Source organism: Magnolia sinica, chromosome 4, assembly GCF_029962835.1.
Source record: "Magnolia sinica isolate HGM2019 chromosome 4, MsV1, whole genome shotgun sequence".
Lineage (NCBI taxonomy): Eukaryota > Viridiplantae > Streptophyta > Magnoliopsida > Magnoliales > Magnoliaceae > Magnolia > Magnolia sinica.
The window spans coordinates 16,551,383-16,570,986 of NC_080576.1; the positions used below are offsets into that span (position 1 = coordinate 16,551,383).

The 19,604-nt window shown below is 39.1% G+C and overlaps 2 protein-coding genes across 2 annotated transcripts; both read left to right on the plus strand.

The window, feature by feature from the left end:
• Positions 1 to 308: 308 nt before the first annotated feature.
• Positions 309 to 17,078, plus strand: LOC131242601 (lysine--tRNA ligase). Its single transcript, XM_058241343.1, has 17 exons — positions 309 to 438; positions 518 to 587; positions 3,552 to 3,620; positions 3,814 to 3,979; positions 4,079 to 4,172; positions 4,553 to 4,638; positions 8,526 to 8,632; positions 8,754 to 8,834; positions 9,812 to 9,937; positions 10,032 to 10,314; positions 10,460 to 10,556; positions 11,070 to 11,226; positions 12,097 to 12,240; positions 12,329 to 12,397; positions 12,489 to 12,632; positions 12,729 to 12,807; positions 16,706 to 17,078. Exons 1-17 carry the CDS (start codon positions 383 to 385, stop codon positions 16,708 to 16,710), a joined length of 1,833 nt encoding a protein of 610 aa, XP_058097326.1. The 5' UTR covers positions 309 to 382; the 3' UTR covers positions 16,711 to 17,078.
• Positions 17,079 to 17,206: 128 nt separating this feature from the next.
• Positions 17,207 to 19,013, plus strand: LOC131242602 (chitinase 2-like). The gene is made up of 2 exons (XM_058241344.1): positions 17,207 to 17,687; positions 18,011 to 19,013. Exons 1-2 carry the CDS (start codon positions 17,612 to 17,614, stop codon positions 18,829 to 18,831), a joined length of 897 nt encoding a protein of 298 aa, XP_058097327.1. The 5' UTR covers positions 17,207 to 17,611; the 3' UTR covers positions 18,832 to 19,013.
• The last annotated feature ends 591 nt before the right edge of the window (positions 19,014 to 19,604 follow it).

Genomic DNA, 19,604 nt, shown 5'->3' on the forward strand with positions numbered 1-19,604 from the left:
TTTAATTGTGGGCGTTCAATCATCACTATTCGCTGTAGCATAGTCAATTGATATTTGGATCTGCTTCATTTCTGGGATCATGCACTAAAATGATCTGAAAAAACGTATGGACGGTGTGGATATACAATAAATACACCAAGGTGGGCCCATTGTCAGGGCTGCACCTAATCCACTCGCAAGATGAGGTAGTTTTTGAAAAAAAAACATTTCACAAAAGTACCGGAATGTAAATTTCCTATTAAATTAGGTACGTTATTGTAAAATTCCCTACCTTATATATTAAAAAAAAAAACCTTCCCCAAGGCACCCAACACTCTTAAAACCCTTCCTGAGTTGGGAGGCGTTGAAGAAGAAACAGCTGTAGCAGTATCCAATCTTTTCCATGGATTCTTCTTCTCCATCAGAGACCTCAGTTCCTTCAGAAGCTCCAAGCAAAAGGTAATCAATTTCTACGTAGATTTCCATACTTCTTGGTATATTTCCATCCTTCTCTCATACTCTCTCTCTCTCTCTATAGTGCACTCAAAAGAGAAGCGAAGATGAAGAAGAAGGAAGAGGACAGACGAGCGAAAGAGGAAGAGAAGAAGGTGAACATCATTCCCAACCCTAGCTCCAATCACCTTCCTTAATCATTTTTCCTTCTTTTTTTTTTCTTTTTTTTTTCCTTTTTGAAATGCGTAGTTCTGATTTTATTGGATTGAACGCAACCGCATGTGGTATGTCTTGCAATTAAATGTCCGATATTCGTTTCTGTTTGTAATCCATATAGGAATCATTTTCTGCTTTCTTCAGATATTCTGTTTTTAAGCGAGATATTCTCATTTGATGTATTTTTTGGTCGATTTCCGTAAAATCAAGTGTAGAATTGTTGCTAGCAAATGATTGAGTTGAAACTCTGTCGAGTTTGGTCTTAACTACAACCATGGTTTTAAGTAGTGGTACAGCTTGCCTGGACTCGTTCTGTTTTGATTGGACTCATTTGCTTGGCCAATGACTCATTTCGTTCTCCACCAGCACCTGTTTGAATTGGCTTTGGATGAGATTTAAAAACATTGTGTTATTGTCGCCAATGCCTAGTTTTTTTTAATGCAGATGCCTCTCCCACTGCCCAAAGGATGGGTTTTTGAATGCATTTTGGGATTCCCAAGGCCTGTATTGGGTGGTTGGAGATGTGCAAGGACTGACAGCCCCTTCATTCAAAAGTTTCTGTTTGCTTTTCTGCTTTGAAGATTTACAGTTTCGTGAACATGGCATGATTAATACTCGCTGTTGTGCTTTGAAGATTTACAGTTACATGAACATGGCCTGATTAATGCTCAATTTGCTACCATATATCATTTCTGAATGTGATGCAACTTAGTAGTTTTCTTTTAACCAATTTAGTACATATAGGAGTACAAGGTAGCAATGATGAATGCCTTGTTTCTACATAATTTGCATAGGGATATCTGATGGAAATAATGTGGCATCTAAGTATTGATTGTTCATAACGATTTAAAATTCTTTCTCCAGGTCTCTCAAGGTGTTCCGTATCTGTTATGATACGACCGTAAAGGCCGATACATATAGGTAATGTCTGTGACCATTATGCGATACGGAGGTGAAACGGGGCAGTTGATTTTTTGGGATTGTCCCTGTAACGACCATTATGGGGCATAACGAGTGTTACCCCCGTAATTGTAAAGAAAAAATGTCATTTTTTTTTCTATTTAAAATCCTTTAAAAAAAAAAGAAAAAGAAAAAAAAGAAGCGACGATGAAAATATATTAAAAAGGAAAAGAGAGAATACAAGCAAAAAGAAGAAGAAAACATAACTGTTGAGATAGCAGAACTGGAAACAGAAAACTAGCAACCTAGGAAGCAAAGGTCATAGCCTTTCAATCCTTTTACATTGGCGGCCCATTCAACTAACATCCTTTTGGCTCTGGCTCCAATCACGGAGGCAGAAGACAACCTATCATTAAAGCATCTGTCATTCCTTTCTAACCAGACCGACCACCAAATAGCCAGGATGGCCATTCTCTAAATGATTCTTCTGGGTTTTCCAAGCTTCCAACCGTGCCAAGACGAGAGGAAGTTATGGGCCGAGTCTGGGCTACACCAGGATATGTTGAACCGCTGGCTAAAGTCGTTCTAGATTTGACGGATGAAGGGGCGATGCACCAGAAGATGGTCCACCAATTCCGCATCTTGCATACAACAAAGGCAGACATTGACCAGTTGCATACCTCTTTTCCGGAGGTTGTCAACTATTTAAATTCATTTTCTACTTTTCTAATTCCAAAAACTATCATAGCTCATTCTACAACAGATTTCGACGACTCTTGCCATAGTTTTTAGGATTAAAATTGTAGATTGAATTGTGTGGTCTCTTCATACAGGTGTTTGTGTCCTTATCAACAAGTTGGATGGCAAATAAACATTTTGGTGGAATCCATGAAGTTTTTAATTGTGAGTATTAAGCTTCTGGAAAAATAAAAATTGTAGATTGAAGCAATTTGAGTGAATAAACAACCCGAGGGCTATTGTTTCAAAAAATTGAAAAAAATGGTAGTTATGTTCTCCCCCCCCCCACCCTCCGGGATTTCTAGTTCTAATGCTTGATTCTGATGTGTAAACATTAGAGATATATAACTATGTTCATAAATTCACCAGACAGCCCGATACAACACTCTCACCAAAGAGTGGACCGTTACGCTACCACAAACATGTTCAAAACAAAAAAATGAATATATATTTGGAATATTTATATTATTATGGATTTTTTAGATTTTATTTTATTTTTTAAAGAATTTTTTGAGAAAAAGAAGAAGAAGAGAAAATCAACCTTTGTGAGGGTAGTGATGGTCATTATGGCTGATACCCATATTTGTAATGGTGGTGACCATTACGGCCACTGTTACCGATACAGAATACCTTGCGGTCTATAGTTAGGGCTACTTCATACCGAAGAATCATGGATTTAATTTTGTTTAGGTTTGCGACTTGTCTTGGACTGAAACTACTCAGCTAGGTTCCACTCTTTCTCAGACAAGGCAAGCTGTGTTGAGATTAACTGAAACAAGCCGAGTAAGATGAGATGACTTGAATCATTAAAGAGTGAGTTGGTGTCACGCGGTATAGGGGTCCATGCTTAGAATAGGTCATCTAGTAATTCCGGGGCATGTCTGACCAAATGATTTAAACTTGTCCAAGTATGATTCCTTCCATGGATGAAAACTGTGGCCTGCGTTGTGTTGGTCCTTTGTCTGAAAGCTCTTCATTAGATTTTAGTTTGTGATCAAAAGAGAATACACACACAAAAAAGTAAAAAGGAAAAAATTGTAATTCTTTTATCTCCAAGTTGCATTTTCGTTTTGCGTTGCTTTTTAAAGAATCTGAGCATGCTAGCTTTTCAATACTAACTCTAATGTTGCTTTCACCGGTTCTATTTGATATACCTGTTAGCATTACTTTTGGATGTGTCATGGCAAATGCTTGAGAGAACACAACTTATGCTATTTTGATATTTGAAATCTCATGATTGTACCCATTCCATGTCCCTATTGCAGGCTGCTTCACAGGCAAGCTCACAGGTTCAGAAGGCGCAAGCAGCAGATGACGAAGATATGGACCCAACTGTCTGTTCCATTAGCTCTTTCTTCCTAAAAATGTTTGAATATTTACATTTGTACCTTCCAAGTTTTTGTTTTTAAATTTTACAGAGGTTTTGATCTGAAGTTATTAATAGTATAGTTCATGTGAGATGTTGATGATTTAACAACTGCACTTCTACAGTTGTATAAAATACTTGCGTGATGATTGTGACTGCAGCAATACTATGAAAATAGGCTGAAAGTCCTTGCATCCCTAAAGGAAAGTGGAATCAACCCATATCCTCACAAGTTCCAGGTTTCCTTGTCTATAGTGGAATATATTGATAAGTATGGGAGCTTGAACGATGGAGTTCATCTTGAGGATGCTGTCGAGTCTCTAGCTGGTATTCAAATATCTAGGGATCTTAGTTCCTCTTGGTGCTTTTTTAAACATGTCTAGCTGTTTTCTTTTATACATGCTGATAGTGTTTCTTATTTGCAAGGGAGAATCATGAACAAGCGAACTTCTTCCTCCAAGCTGTACTTCTATGATCTGTATAGTGAGGGCGCTAAAGTTCAAGTAATGGCTGATGCTAGGTATCTACCACTGTGATCTCCTTTGGGAGGGACACTTCTTTATTCTTTTTTTCCTTTTACTTTTTCTTTTCACTTATTTTCCACTCTAGATAAAAAGGCATTATTGTTGAAACAAAAGTAATTAAACACCTAGGTTGGAGTTGAGTAAATATAGACAACACAAACATAATTACACCAACCTAACTTCTATGAAAGACATTATTTCCTGTCCTGCAAAATTGTTCATTTCAAAGGATTTTGTGTGTGTGTGTGTGTGTGAAGATTTCATTGTAATCAAGATAAACAACCAAATAAAAAGATTTCATTCTTTTGTTGTAGAATTTATGATTTCATAGCTTGTTTATGGAAGCATTTTGATTTTGTTTATTTACTTACAATAGGCACTCAGACATTGGTGAAGCTGAATTTTCTAGATTCCATTCTGGTACCAAACGTGGTGATATTGTTGGTGTCACTGGATTTCCAGGTTGGTTGGTTTTCATTTATGTTCTTCAATTCTAGCTAGCAAAACTTTTCCTGTATCTTATCCTTTGGGTATTGGCTGTACTTGCATGTCAAAATATTGATTTCTTCCTTTGTAAACAGTGACACTTGGGCTTTGTAGGAGAAAGTGGATCACTAATTATGTTAGACTTTTGGTATTTGCAAAAGAGCGGAAAGCAGCAGCAATGTGTTCAAAGTCTTATGAATAAAAGTTCATCTATATTGTGATAAGCTAAATAGTTTGTTTCCCCATGTGCGTAGCATGGCTAATGGTATGTTGGATGCATGAGCCACCGAAAGTATGAATTTGGGAGTCTACTAGGGGGCATCTAAGAATGGTGATTAATGAAGTTCCTCTTCCAGAATGTGTGTGGTTTGGAGCATAAAGATAGGATGCTGATCCTTTTGACTGTTGGTCAGGGAAAGGAAAATTGATGTGATGATGATTTAGGAAACGTAATGGGTAAAAGATCTGATGATATGCTAAAATTTCCAACATTTGTGGTAGGAAAATGGGGGATGGTTGCCATTCATTTACCTGTTTGGATTGAGAGTCCAAAACATGTGGACATGGAAAACCCCTTTGGAATCTACTGTACAGGAAATGCCTGGATTGAAAATTTCCTATCCATTATTTGTTTTGGTGGCATCTAGTGCAGGGAATCAATTTCATTTCCCTCATCTGTCGTTTTGGAAGAAGTACTTGCATGGAAGCCACTAACCAAATACTTGCAATGGTCACCTTATTGCCTGTCGACGTTGGAAATCTACATCTGACACTTTTTTTTTTTTTTTTCCTTCTTCAGAGAATTCAATTTCCATGTATTTTTTAGTAAAACTTGGGAAAAAGGATTTCAATTTCCAGAGTTATTCCTTTATGTGAGCGGTGGAAATATGGTAGTTTATGGAAAACGATTTCCTTTATCGGCTTTTCCACCTATCTGAATATAGTAGGAAGAGGTAGTGGGAAACCCCTGGAAAAGGGATGTTCTAGACGCTGAAGAGGCATAGAGAGGAATGTCATATAGGCTGAAGAGGGATGTGGAGAGAGTTTCTGCCAGTGTTCTACTCAAACTTAAAAATGATATTTTCAAATTGCAGGGGAATTTAAAGGATAGCTATTACACCAGCCATGCTTTATGGGACAAAATGTTGGGCAGTTAAAGAACAACATGCCCTTAGGATGAGTGTAACTGAAATGAGGATTTGAGATGACTGAGGGGCAAGATAATGCATATAATTAGAAATAAATGCTCAAGGGAACTTGGAAGTAGCACCAATTAGTGTTTTAAATAGCAGTAGCATGATGCATAGCACTCAACCCTCTATAGCGTGTAGCGTAAATATGTAGTGTGTAGCGTAAGCTACACAATACTTCTATTTTTTAATTTTAAAATAGGACAAATATAATAAATAGTGAAAAAAAGGGAAAAAAAATATAAAAATGCCTAAAAGATGATTCATTTTATCAATTATAAGCATGTTCAAAAAAGTTATTAGTTATCATTTATCAAAAGCCAATCCACATATATAAGCCAAATCAAATAATTATCACATCAACAACTTTCTAAGCAAACCACTCTAATTAATAATGTCTAATTGAAACCGCAAGTCACACTTATGAAAAGAAATAAAAATCCCATAGGTTAAAAGTATCAAGTACAATACAAGTGTCACATTCCTCAATATTAGAAACAAAGAAAATGTGAAAAAATAATAAAAAACTAAAACAGTAAAAAAATACATTGTAGCTTGCACTATGGACGCTACGCACTACGTAGTTGTAGCGTACGCTATAGGGGATTTACGCTATTTGGGACGCTACGTAGTGCTACGGCTACGCTATGCTACGTAGCGTACACTACCGCTACGCTACGAGCGCTATTTGAAACACTGGCACTAATAAGTCATAAGATGAGGGAAAGTTGACTTAGATGGTCTGGCCATGTAAACAGTTGTTAGTTTACCCTCAGTGATAATCAAAGGCAAATATGGTTGCTCCCCAGGTGATTGGTGGACTAATGATTCCACAGCCTATAGGGCTTCTCCCCTTTGGAAAGATATCTTGAGAGCCAAAAAAGACTTCCTCAAAAACATCTCCTTTGAGTTGGGGAATGGTCACGCCATCCGTTTCTGGGAAGACTGTTGGATAGGCGACACACCTCTGATGCATAGATTCTCAAACATATATCAGCTGTCTCCGTGCAAAAAGCCATTCGTGGCTAACAGCTTATCTCTCACGAACGAAAATGTTGTTTGGGACATCAAATGCGTTAGGAATCTTCACGAATGGGAGATCTCTGAGTTCGCTTATCTTCTCTCCCTCATCTCCAAAGCTGCCCCAGCTATCAACACCCCTGACAAGTTGACATGGCCTCCGGAAAAGAATGGACTCTTTTCTGTTAGATCCTTCTACGCTCGGCTATCCCTCCCTCCTAATCCTGCGGCTTCCCTTGCGCCTTTCATCTGGAAGTACGCGGCCCCTCCCAAATTCATTTGCTTTACTTGTCTAGCAGGAAAAAAATAGAATTTTGACCGTGGACAACCTCAAGAAAAGGGGCATGCAAATAGTTAACATCTGCTTATGTTGCATGAAAGACGAGGAATCCGTGGACCACCTCCTCATTCACTGCTCTTTCGCCTCGCAAACCTGGACTGAATTTCTCCGCCGTTTCGACATGAACTAGTGTACTCCTTCCTCATCATGCAACCTTCTTTCGGCCTGGCACGGAGTCAAGATTGATAAAATAAAGAATCGCATTTGGAGGTTGTCAATTCTTGCTATTTGGTGGTCTATATGGGAGGAAAGGAGTGAGAGGTGTTTTAATGATAAGGTTACGTCGGCTCAATCAGTCTAGTCTAGAGCTAAAAACTTGATTTTCGAATGGGGGGGAATTGTTCTTGGGCTAAAGGATGTAGATTTGCTTTTCTTAGGGGGCTAGGTTTTGCTGCTATCTCAGCAGTCTCCCTTGCCCTTTTTCTTTTTCTTTTTCCTTATTCTCTTGTATCTTTCCGCTTTTTTAATACAGTTATCCTTTAAAAATAAAAAATAAAAAAATAAAAAATAAAAAAAATCAAGCACAAAAGCAACCTATTTAAAATGGGTAACCACCAAGATGAATTTTGATATGCCCCTGTTTTTGAGATTTATTTATTTAATTTTGTGAAATTCTCCATCATTAATGCAAAAAACTAGATGAGTCATCCTTGTATTTTGTCAACACTGAAAAGAGTTCAAAAGTTGTAAAAAAAACCCTTAGCAAATGAAACTAAAAGAAGTAAAAAAGTTGCAAAGAAAAGTAACTTAAGTGCAGAGGGAACAACATGTATGTAGAATACTATCTTTTCTACCTACCAATGAAACTACCATGTAGATCTGTATTGTTCATCCAGTGGTTTGTGCCGTAACACAAGTTTGTTCTCATTCTGTAATGGTCCATCATCAATTCATCTCTATAAACCACTTGCACTAAAGGTGTGTTTGGTTTTCCAATTTCCGGTGTAAGTCAATGTAAATGGCCCGTCATTATCATTCCAGGGTTCAAATATAAAGTAAACAGGTAAATGAGATTGTAATCATTCCATTTTCACATTATAATACCATTTTTATATTGATGCCCTTTTAAAACAAACAATGGTAGAAAGTAATTATTGCAGTCAAATGTTAGTGATGTCACCATGCAATTACAGGGATAAGTAATCATTACACATTTGCAGCCAATTACTGTTGTAATTGGAAAACCGAACGGGCCCTAAATGATGGTTAAACTTAATGGCACTGACACTATATTATGTTCAAACCTATAGCTGCTTACAGCAAGGAACACAACTCTGTTAGCCATTTTATATATATTGAAAGTTGTGCTGCAGGAAAGAGTAAAAGAGGCGAGCTTAGTATTTTCCCAAAAACATTTGAGGTCCTTGCCCCATGCCTCCACATGATGCCGAGGCAGAAAGCTGGTCATGATAATACGAAGGTGAGAAAGCATCTGAAGAAAATCAATTCTCCTTCTTAGCCCGTTACTTTGTCTTTGCAAATTACCGTATGCTGGGTGGATATTTCTTATTGACATGAACAGTTTCTTTGTTGATTTGCAGAAAAATGAAGGGAGGGTAACTACTGATGTATGGGTTCCAGGGAATACCAGGAATCCTGAAACATATGTTTTAAAAGACCAGGTACATAAAATATCTGTTTCTGTTCCGAAGGTGCTCCTTCACTAAATCTGATTACTAAACTTGTTTATTGGGAATGAATTTTGCATGAGCAATTCTAAATAAACAATTCCAGAGAAGTGTTTATTGGAATCATTTTTTCCATTGCTAGAAGCAACACCAAACGGGCCCTATGCTTGTGCATTTTGGTGGAGCAAAACAGAAGACATGTTCAGTGTTTCTACTGATAATGGCGGATTGAGGCATTATCGTGACTTGCAGGAGTCGCTACAACGTGTTTGTCGACTTGGTGTTGAAACCCTTGTGAGTCTACCACTAGGGCAAGAGCAAGGACCCAAGTGAGACCTAGTGTTACTTGGGTACCTCCCACTTATGCTGGTTAGGTTTTTGAGTTTTGTTGTAGCTATATGGAGATCCATAAAGAAGCTGGTTTTGATGGATCATTTTTTATGGTGCAATAATGTGATTCTCTGTGGGCCAGATCTCACGTGTTAGCTTGGAAGTTAGCAGGTGATTCAGCTTGGATGGTTCTTCTTTGATGTGTAATTATATGCCTAATATTACAACTGGCTGAACCTGGACTTAGTTGTATTCTTTCTTGTTTGCTTGGTAATAACTAATAAAATTTGCATTTCATGAAAAAGGCAATATTAAATAAAGAACAATTATTTATGTGACATTCATTTGAAAGTTGCACAGACGAAGACTCTTTTCATCCAAGTTATTCTTACTGGGATGAATACAGTTATGCATCTCAACTTGCTTGTGCTCTTTTCCCACACGCAACGTTGGGTTGACTTTGACATTGATTTGATGAAATCAGTTTGACTGCCATTCACGTAAATTAATTCAATCATTTAATAAGTTCTGATCCATGAAATGCAATGTCTACCATCTGAGACAAATTTACATAATCAATGCACTAATGAATGGATATTTGGTTCACTATTGTTTAAAATATATACTTTGTTTCATTGCAGGAAACTCGTTACCGTCAACGATATTTAGATCTGATGCTGAATATGGAGGTTCGTGAAATATTCAAGACACGGGCTAAGATTATTTCTTATGTTAGAAAGTTTCTTGACAAGCGCGACTTCTTGGAGGTTTGGTTCTTTCTTGTGATCATCATTTTGGTGCAGAGCATTTGTCATTTGAAGCTTATATTTATTTTTAGTTTTTTACTTTACATTTCATCAGGTAGAAACACCCATGATGAATATGATTGCGGGTGGAGCGGCCGCCAAGCCATTTGAAACCTATCATAATGAATTGAGCATGAAATTGTTTATGCGCATTGCCCCTGAGCTTTATCTTAAGGAGTTGGTAGTTGGTGGGCTGGACCGTGTATATGAGATTGGGAAACAATTCCGAAATGAGGGGATTGATTTGACTCACAATCCGGAATTCACCACATGTGAATTTTATATGGCTTTTGCGGATTACAATGATCTGATGAAGCTCACCGAGGACTTGTTTTCTGGTGAGTCTCCAATAGGGTCAATACATATGCAAATGTTCCTAGTGTCATGCATGAATGTACTTGGTTTGAGTTTCTTTGCTACTACAGCAGCCACTTCTTTTGCATGTTTACCTTATATTTCTAACAAGCAGTTCAATTGTAACAGGAATGGTCCAGAAGCTAACAGGTGGCTATAAAATTAAATACCATGCAAATGGGCTGGACAAGGATCCAATAGAGATTGACTTCACTCCCCCTTTCAGGTCTGAGCAATATTCTCTGGAGAACTATAGCGCCCTGCTCATCAGCGATCATATAGTCTGCTGACATGCAGCATTCATTACTTTTGGTGCTGACCGTTTGGCAATCAAAACAATTTATCTGATGACCCCACTATGGATGAGATCCCCAGATTGATTCTAGCCCTTCAATGAGGCGACCCAAAATGGAACAGTTAAAAGAATAAATACAGCATAAGCCCACATTCAATTTAAAAGGGCACACTATTAAAGGAATGGGGTCTCCTACTATGAGAGATCTCTAGTGCATCCTCCATTCACGGTGGGACTCCTTAATTGCTTTGGATTACTAGACCATTGGCCTCACCCATACTGAACAAACTATAAAATTTCTGGTCAGGAGGATCCTGTACTTCATATTCCCTTGTGGTGCCAAATTGCTTGATTTGGCGGAACCTGACATTCTTTACAAATTTAAAACTAACATAAACAGTTGAAAAACTGATTATATTATGTCTCGACTCTTGATTACTGCAGAAGGATTGACATGATAGAAGGGTTGGAAACTGTGGCTAACCTCAATATACCTAAGGATCTTTCAAGTCAAGAAGCAAATGAGTATCTGCGAGATGCATGCGCAAGATTTGATGTCAAGTGTCCCCCTCCTCAAACTACAACGCGGCTGTTAGACAAGGTATTCTAAAAAAATTGCTGTGTCTTTTGCTCATTTATGATATATGGGTGGTGCGCCTTTTCTTTCCCTTTCCTTTTTTGCTGGTGTTATGATTGGAAAATGTGTGCTGATAGAGAAGAAGTTGTTTATGACTGAAAAAATGTTTGGTGAAGAAAAATATTATTTAATATAAATAAACAAGAACAATACTTGGCCACTGCTGGCTAATGCCGGTATAAGGGGACTGCCATCTATGGTTGATCACCAGCCAATATATGCAATCAGGACACGGCCATTTCTTTGAAATTATACCGTGTTAGCATTTTTGTGCTTGTCCAGCACTTTTGGACATCGTTCATTTAAAAAAAGGTTCTTCAATGTTTAATTGTTCTTATCTTTCATTTTTGGATACTTTCGTTTCTATAAATAATTGGTCTTTTCTTGGTTTTGTTGTTACTAGTATTATTTATTTTTGTAATTTTTACACAAATAATTATGATATACTATAAAAATATAATACATACCATTTAAAAAGCCATACCTTTGTATGGACATGCTTAAGAATCTGACTTCTCAAAGCCACTGCATCTGACACCAGTTATCTGTGTTGGACGCTCACGAATCCGACTTCTACCAAGTTACATGTATGCCGATCATATTAGACGGGAGCTTTTTCAGTATTTTTAAAATATTTTATTTATTTCTGCATTAGTTCCATTGATTCAATAAAATGGGTAGGGGCTACAAGATTTCATTGGGACAGGCTCTAATTCTTTGCCGAACCTTGGTGCATAATCAGCATACAGTGTTGTGTTTGTGTGGTTTTTCTTTTCTAGTCCTGCTATTAGTTGCAGTATAAAAACTGTGTTTTCTTCTGTGATTGGATGGCAGCTGGTCGGGCATTTCTTGGAGGAGACATGCGTAAATCCTACTTTTATCATAAATCATCCAGAGATAATGAGCCCATTGGCTAAGTGGCACAGATCGAAACCCGGCTTGACAGAGCGTTTTGAACTCTTCGTAAACAAGCATGAGGCATGCTGGTGCCATTTTTTTCTCAGGTTCTAGATATATTTCCTCTCTTACATTCTAATTCAATGCTTCCATTAACCCAACTGGTCAGGTATGCAATGCATATACAGAACTGAATGATCCTGTCGTACAACGTCAACGTTTTGCTGAACAGTTGAAGGTACCATTATTAATTGGAAGTGATATTATTGGTAGGAATTAAAATATTCTGGTGGGAATTTTGTTTGAATTGAAAATGTTTGTGGTTTCAGGATCGACAGTCAGGTGATGACGAGGCGATGGCTTTAGATGAAACATTTTGTATGGCTTTGGAGTATGGGTTGCCTCCAACTGGCGGTTGGGGAATGGGGATCGATCGACTTACTATGCTGTTTACCGACTCACAAAATATCAAGGTCCTATTCCCTTTTCTTTTTTGACTTTCCCTGCATAATCTCTGCTAGATGAGATCTAGTAAGATTGGTTATAACTCTGTCTATTCTGTGGCACAGGAGGTTCTTCTCTTTCCAGCCATGAGACCTCAAGATAAGCCACAAGATAAGCTTCAAGATGGGCTGCCTTCATCCAACGGTAACTAACTTTGGTCCATAAATAATGTTCTATGAATCTTGTTTAGAAGTTTGAGCTCTGTTTTTGTCGGAATTTGTGTTTGGCGTCCACATTTTTATCTTTCCAGCCTTCAAGCATAGTCTATTTTTCCCGTTACATTTTGTAGTGCCCGCTGGCGTACACAATAGCACTATTGGCATAGAAACAGTTTTTTTTTTTTTGGTTGAAAGATACAGAAACGGTGGTTTTTTTTTGAAAGGTAACATGGCTCGAACCCATGACCTCAGTGTTGAAACGCACTCTCCCTACCACTGAGCCATGGGTTGGAACCCTAGAAACAGTGGTATTTACAGACAATTTTGCATTTGGTGCATGCAAGCTATGCTTATAGAGTAGTAAGCAAAATGGAACAATTTTTCAACTGTTAATTGCCATGTTATACAAATAGCTGGTTCTCAGCCAAGGATGTGATAGCATTGCTCATGTAGCCGTGTGGGGGGAGGGGGATGTGAATGAGATATATCCTGTCCATCAAATGCGCCACCTCATGTTCACCTTAGAGCCCAAAAATCAGTTGTGCCATGCATATAGAACAGTTGGGATGGGGAGGCCTACCATTAGTGTTTGGGCCCCACTGTGTTGTGGATATGCCACTCGATCTGTTCATATGATGCAACCTATCGGGATGAAGGGATGTGCTAAAAATCAGGCCATTTAATACTAAAGTGGGACCCATCATATGAATTTAGAGGTTCTAGGCATTACAGTTTCCTATGATTTGGCCCTCCTAAGTTTTGGATCGGTGTGATTTTTTGGATCATGGCCAAACATTAGGTGTTGCACTTGATGGACGGTGCGGATCTCATTCACATAACTGTTCCCCCCCCATTGATAGGCACAACCACCTATGCATATGCAAATCACACCTCTGCCTCTCCAGGCTCTCTATAAACAATGAGGGGAAGGCAACTCGGTGTTTTGTGGATATGATGGCTGACACACATGGACTCAGAAAATTGTATGTGTGTGATGTTTGTAAGACAACCCATACTGTCCAAGTCGCTGAATCGACTATGAATTGAGCATAACCAAAAAATTTGCACTTGTCTCTGACATGTGTGTTGATGTGCATCCAGCATTAAATGCTTTCCACTATCCGCATGCTTTTTGGATAGGTGGCATTGCTGCCAAACACCATACATCCAAGGTCACCACAGCTTTGGTTATCGTAAAATAATGTCATTCAGGCAACGATCCACAGCTGTATGACGCACGCCCAACAGACCCTTAGGATGTCTCTAGGCTCGGGTTCAGATGTAGCCTAGAGCTCCACAGTCCACACACATACATGTGCACACTTATGTGGAGTGTTTGGTAAATGGCAAAACAGCCCCTTCTCTTGATGCAAGGAGGATTTTATTTTTTGTTTCTTGTTTCTTGTCCATGAAGAGTGAAACCGTGCTAGTTCATATGATTTGTCTGTTATGCTTGCTTTATATTTACATCCGTTTCTTTAGATGTGCAACGAGAAATGCCTATTGCTTTTATATATATATATATATATATATATATATATGGAAATGGTACTATGAGGTTGATCTCATGGAACTTCCCATGAAGTCGAGCTGTGTGGGCCCCACCGTGATGTGTGTCGAACATCAATACCGTGCATTTGATGGGTCCCCTTTAGGTTATGGGATATCCCAAAAATCGGCCGTATACGGAACTCAAGTGGACCATACAATCTAAAACTATGTGAAGACATGCCTAAAATGTATAAAATCACTTGGTGGGGCCCACTTGAGTTTTGTATGAGGCTGAAACTTGGTCTGACCCCTCATCTAGGTGGGACACACACAATGGATGGGCTGGATTTTTGAACCATATCTCGGTCGGCCTAATAAATAATTATGAATGTTTTAATGGGAGGGTAACCCTTCTCAAGTGTTGTATATGGCGTGGCCCACCCAAGTCATAGATTGACTTGATTTTTAAGCCCGTGTCCCACCATGGAATGGTGCATCTAACTGATGGGGTAGATGTTCGACACAAATCATGGTGACCATTTTCCATGTGTGTGTGTGTGTATGTATGTATGTGTATATATATATATATATATATATATATATATATATATATATAGGGAAAAGGTACTATGAGGTTGCCCAACTGTGCATATGGTGGGTCCCCTCTAGGTTATGGATGTCCCTAAAATCAATTGTATCCGGAACTCAGGTGAGCCACATCATCTGAAACCATGTGAAATCATACCTAAAACAACTAAAACCACTTGGTGGGTCCCACATGAGTTTTGGAATGGCCTTAAATTTGGTGACCCCTAATCCAAGCAGAACGCACACGATGGATGGGCTGGATGTCTAAACCACATCTCAGTGGACCCTATGAACAATGAAGGTGTCAATGGGTGCGCATCTATTCCCAACTGTTGTTTGTGGCATGACCCACCTAAGTCATAGATTGGGTTGATTTTTAGGTTCATGGCGCACCAGGGAAGGTGCATTTGATTAATGGGTTGGAAATCCAACACATCACAGTGGGCCCCAAAGAGCTTGACATCATGGGAAACTCCGTGCACTTATTTTTGTGATGTTTTGATTTCGAAGTGTATTGATGTCTTGTTTAACAATTCCTGAAGTTACATTGAAAAATTCGACCAATTTCCCAAAGTTTCCCCATGTTTCCCAACAACAACGATACATCATGCGATACAAGCGATATATCCCATGTGATAACTAATATGTATCCATGATACATTACACAATAACGACATGGAAAACATTGATTTTAACTGTCCATCAAGTCTAGAACGCATTTCAAAGGCCACCATGCAAATCGGAAATCGGATGATCTGGTCATCTTTGATTTGGCCTTATTTTCTATATCCATCCTTTTTGGAAGCCATGGATGTGATGATTGTGATTGCTGTTATTCTTTAGAATTATAAGCAATCCATGATGGTCCTTAACAAACAGATAGCTCAAATTGTTGATTGGACCTATTTTTGTGTAACGATCTTGACCATTCATGTTAAAGGACGTTGATCAAATGGTTAATGTTTGTATGATAGCTGTGAAATTTGCATTGTAGCCCATCAAATGTTTGTTGGACCTAACAAACAATCTAGATCAATGGATTTGACTGGCCAAGTATCCCAGAGCAACTAGGAACACTATATCTCATAGTGCTCTGAGGGCATTGGAGCATAAGCGCATGCACACACACACACAGAGCAGGTCTCAAGTCCAACCGGTTGGGCTATAAGTTTCATTCCATCCAGTGGATAACTTCTAGGCTGGCCCATCAACCCATCCAGTGGACTACGCTTGTATTTTGCTATTTATCAATGCTATGCATTGTTTCATGGTAGGCCAACAGGGTGCTGATTTCTGCACCAGGTGATCGGCATGGTGGTGCCAACCTATTGGAAAGGTTGGATTTCACATGCACCCAATAGATTGGAAGTTATCCACTGGGTGGATTGCACCGTGTGATCTCTCTCTCTCTCTCTCTCTCTCACACACACACACACACACACACACACACACACTATATATATATATATTACTTATAGTGTGATCACTGTAATTGACTTTTTTCCTTTGTTGGGAACAAGGTCTAATAGATGGTTATCCACTATGATGAACTGTTTGCTTTGTACACATTCACATAACAATTCTGTGGGAAACATCCATAGCAAAAGTTTTCTATTTGGGAACCTGGTCGTCCCTGTGGGACCATATAAAATGCAAACGCAAGTGGGTCCTGCTTCATCAGTTGGGCGGGTAATAAGATCCATTCATAACAAAATCTTGTTCTGTGTTCCACAATGTTCCTGTACTTCTGGCATTTTTGTGCTCTTTATGGTAAATGGACTAACTTCTCCTGGTTATTGCTTCAGCTTAGGATTGCAATCATCAGAGGCTGGCAGTTGATATGCATCTCCCTCCATTCCTTGCCGTGGACTGATGTATGATATCACCCTCACAATTATCTCAACTGCCCATTTCTCAAGAGTTCCCTCCCAATTATCATTAAAGGAGCCAGCTTTTTGCCGCCCCTTCTGGTTTTTTATGACAGATTATCTGGTTCTTATATGTATAACTCTCTTTAATTTTTGGATTTCAAGTCCATATTTAGTAATTGTTGCTACTGTTGAAGAGCGAAGAATGTTCGATGGATGTGATTTTGTTTTTGCCTTTAATTGTAAGAACTGGCTCCACCTGCGAATGAATGGTGGGGAATGATTTAATACAGCATTAGCGATTTCAGTAGTGGATAAAGCGCCAAACCAATTTTTAGATTTTTGAAGAGTGATTGACAACGGCCAGGTCAGTGTGATTGCTGAGTAGACATTGGCATTGTGGTGGGGCCCACTGCCTAAATGACTGGATTGTGTCCTGACATGTAGCTGCACGTAGCATCTCTGATGGTTTGTGGGTTCTTATAGTATCAAGAAGTGGAACCCATTTCAATAAGATCAATCAAGTTGTCATTGCTTGAAACCGTCCGTGTTGGGTGGGTCTCAACTGAAATCTTGTGGGCCCTGTGACCTCTGCTGCAGACCATTGCCGACTACCATAGCATCTTTGGTTAAAACAAATAGTAGACTAGAACAAATAGTAGACAAACACACATGATGTCTTGTATCCATCGTTACAACAATGTTCAAGAAAATACATTGGTTTTTCCGGCTTATGAATAGGAATGGAAAAACTAATAAAATAAAGCTTAAGCCGGCTTATGCAGAGAAGCCTATAAAAGCCCCACAAATCGCTCATTCTGCTCAATACATCCAGAAGAAGCAATGGCAGTTTCCAAGGACATGAAACTCTTGCTCTTCTATGTAACCGGATTCAGCCTCCTCTTTGGTTCATTCTGCAGTAAGTCAGGCCCATTGGATGTGCTGGACCAGACTATAGGGACCACATATGGCATGCTTGTGAGGAAATTTGGTGGGTTCATTTTGCGGATGGACTGATGCCTGAAAACCTCACTCTGAAAATCCTTCTTCAATGGGAAAAGAGATTGTTAGATTGTATGATGAGTGTCATTTTCAGGTTATGGTTCATATGCAATGGGCCCATGATTTGTACTGTCCAGATTGCCCAGATTGCCATACATGTATTGGTAGCAGTGTGGTGTTCTTATGCAGTTTTGAGAAATTAACTGAGCTAATGTAGTATTCTTTTTCCTGGTGGATCAGACGGCAAGGTTATGATGGAGTACATTGGGGCCACTGGAGTTGCAGTGACGTTCGACCAGGTCCCGGTGGAAGACGCCATCGACTTCCATTTCATCCTCAGCTTTGCGATCGATGTAGACCCCTTATGTGAGCCTCAGAATGGCAAATTCTCACCTTACTGGATCACCAGCCTCACACCTGAATCCGTTGCGGCCATCAAACAGAGCCACCCCAATGTAAAGGCCCTCGCCAGCCTATGCGGCTGGAGCCTAGGCAACAAAATCCTCTCCTGGTACAACCCGAATGACACTGGCTTGTGGATTTCAAATGCATTCGACTCGCTCAGATCACTGGCCACTACATACCACCTTGATGGCATTGACATAGACTACGAAAACTTCCCGAAACATAACTCCAGCTTTGCCTACTGCATTGGTGAGCTGATCACCAGGCTCAAGAACGAAGCTGTGATCACACTAGCAACAATTGCACCGTATTACAAGACGGTCGGGCCGTACATTGAGCTCTACAACGGATATGCGGACGTGATCGACTACGTGAATCACCAGTTCTATACAGATAAAGTTAGGAGGCCTGAGGGGTACTTGGAGGCATTTAAGCTAAGGGCTACTCAATTCCATGCAGACAAGCTATTGCCTAGCTATGAGGTGAATGGGAGAGGGATTCAAGGAGAAGCATTTTTTGAGGCCTTGAAGCTGTTGGAGAAGAGTGGTTTTGAGGTGAATGGTGTGATGATTTTCTCAGCCGATGCTTCTGTCTCTAATGGGTTTCATTATGAGAGGGAATCACAAGCTTTCTTGCTCAATTCTACTAGCATTTGATGTGTTTTTGTTAGGGGAGGTTGATTGTACAAGTAAACAGGTCTTATTTCCTGATTATAAATGATTTTTTTTATTCATTTAGAGACTGTTTGGATATAGTGGAAAGCATAGGAAAAGAAATGTATTTCTTGGGAAACCTTATTTTCAGGAAATTATCGGAACTGAAACATTATTTTTTATTATTTGTTTTTCAACAAGATTTCTAAGAAATTTAGGATATATTTTCAAATTTGTTCGGTGAAACCAAAAATTATATTCTTAAGAAAAAAAAAATTCTATATAGCCACGCAACACCTGTTGGATGCTTGAATATGGATAATGGTACATGTGGCATACATGGCATATATGAATGCTTGAAGCTGAATTGCGGCACACACAGACACAGGATATGTGAGATGCTTGAAGTTGTATCGTGGCACAAGTCACATATTAGCACATTGGACATGTGGGCACTTGAAGTTAGATGGCAACACTTGTGCACATTGGCACTATTGGCACATGTGGCATATTTGGAGCATTTAAAATGGATGATGGCACAGTAGCACATGTGGAGTGCTTTCAACATGCAGGGCACAAGAAAAGATGAATTATTATACATGTGGCACATTAACACATGTGGGCACAAGAGAAGATGGATAGTGCCACGTATGACACATTAGCCCATGCGGAGCGCTTTAAACATACAGAGCATAAAAAAGATGGATGGTGACACATATAGCGCTGCTGATAACGAGGCATTAGTAGAAAAGTTATTCGATCATTTTGAAAATAGC

Excerpts from the sequence above, each read along its gene's own strand:
- LOC131242601 (XM_058241343.1), top strand. The coding sequence starts at position 383 with ATGGATTCTTCTTCTCCATCAGAGACCTCAGTTCCTTCAGAAGCTCCA. Across the intron at positions 3,621-3,813 it reads ACGAAGATATGGACCCAACT|CAATACTATGAAAATAGGCT; the intron begins GTCTGTTCCATT and ends TTGTGACTGCAG. Across the intron at positions 11,227-12,096 it reads CAACGCGGCTGTTAGACAAG|CTGGTCGGGCATTTCTTGGA; the intron begins GTATTCTAAAAA and ends ATTGGATGGCAG.
- LOC131242602 (XM_058241344.1), top strand. The coding sequence starts at position 17,612 with ATGGCAGTTTCCAAGGACATGAAACTCTTGCTCTTCTATGTAACCGGA. Across the intron at positions 17,688-18,010 it reads CCTCTTTGGTTCATTCTGCA|ACGGCAAGGTTATGATGGAG; the intron begins GTAAGTCAGGCC and ends CTGGTGGATCAG.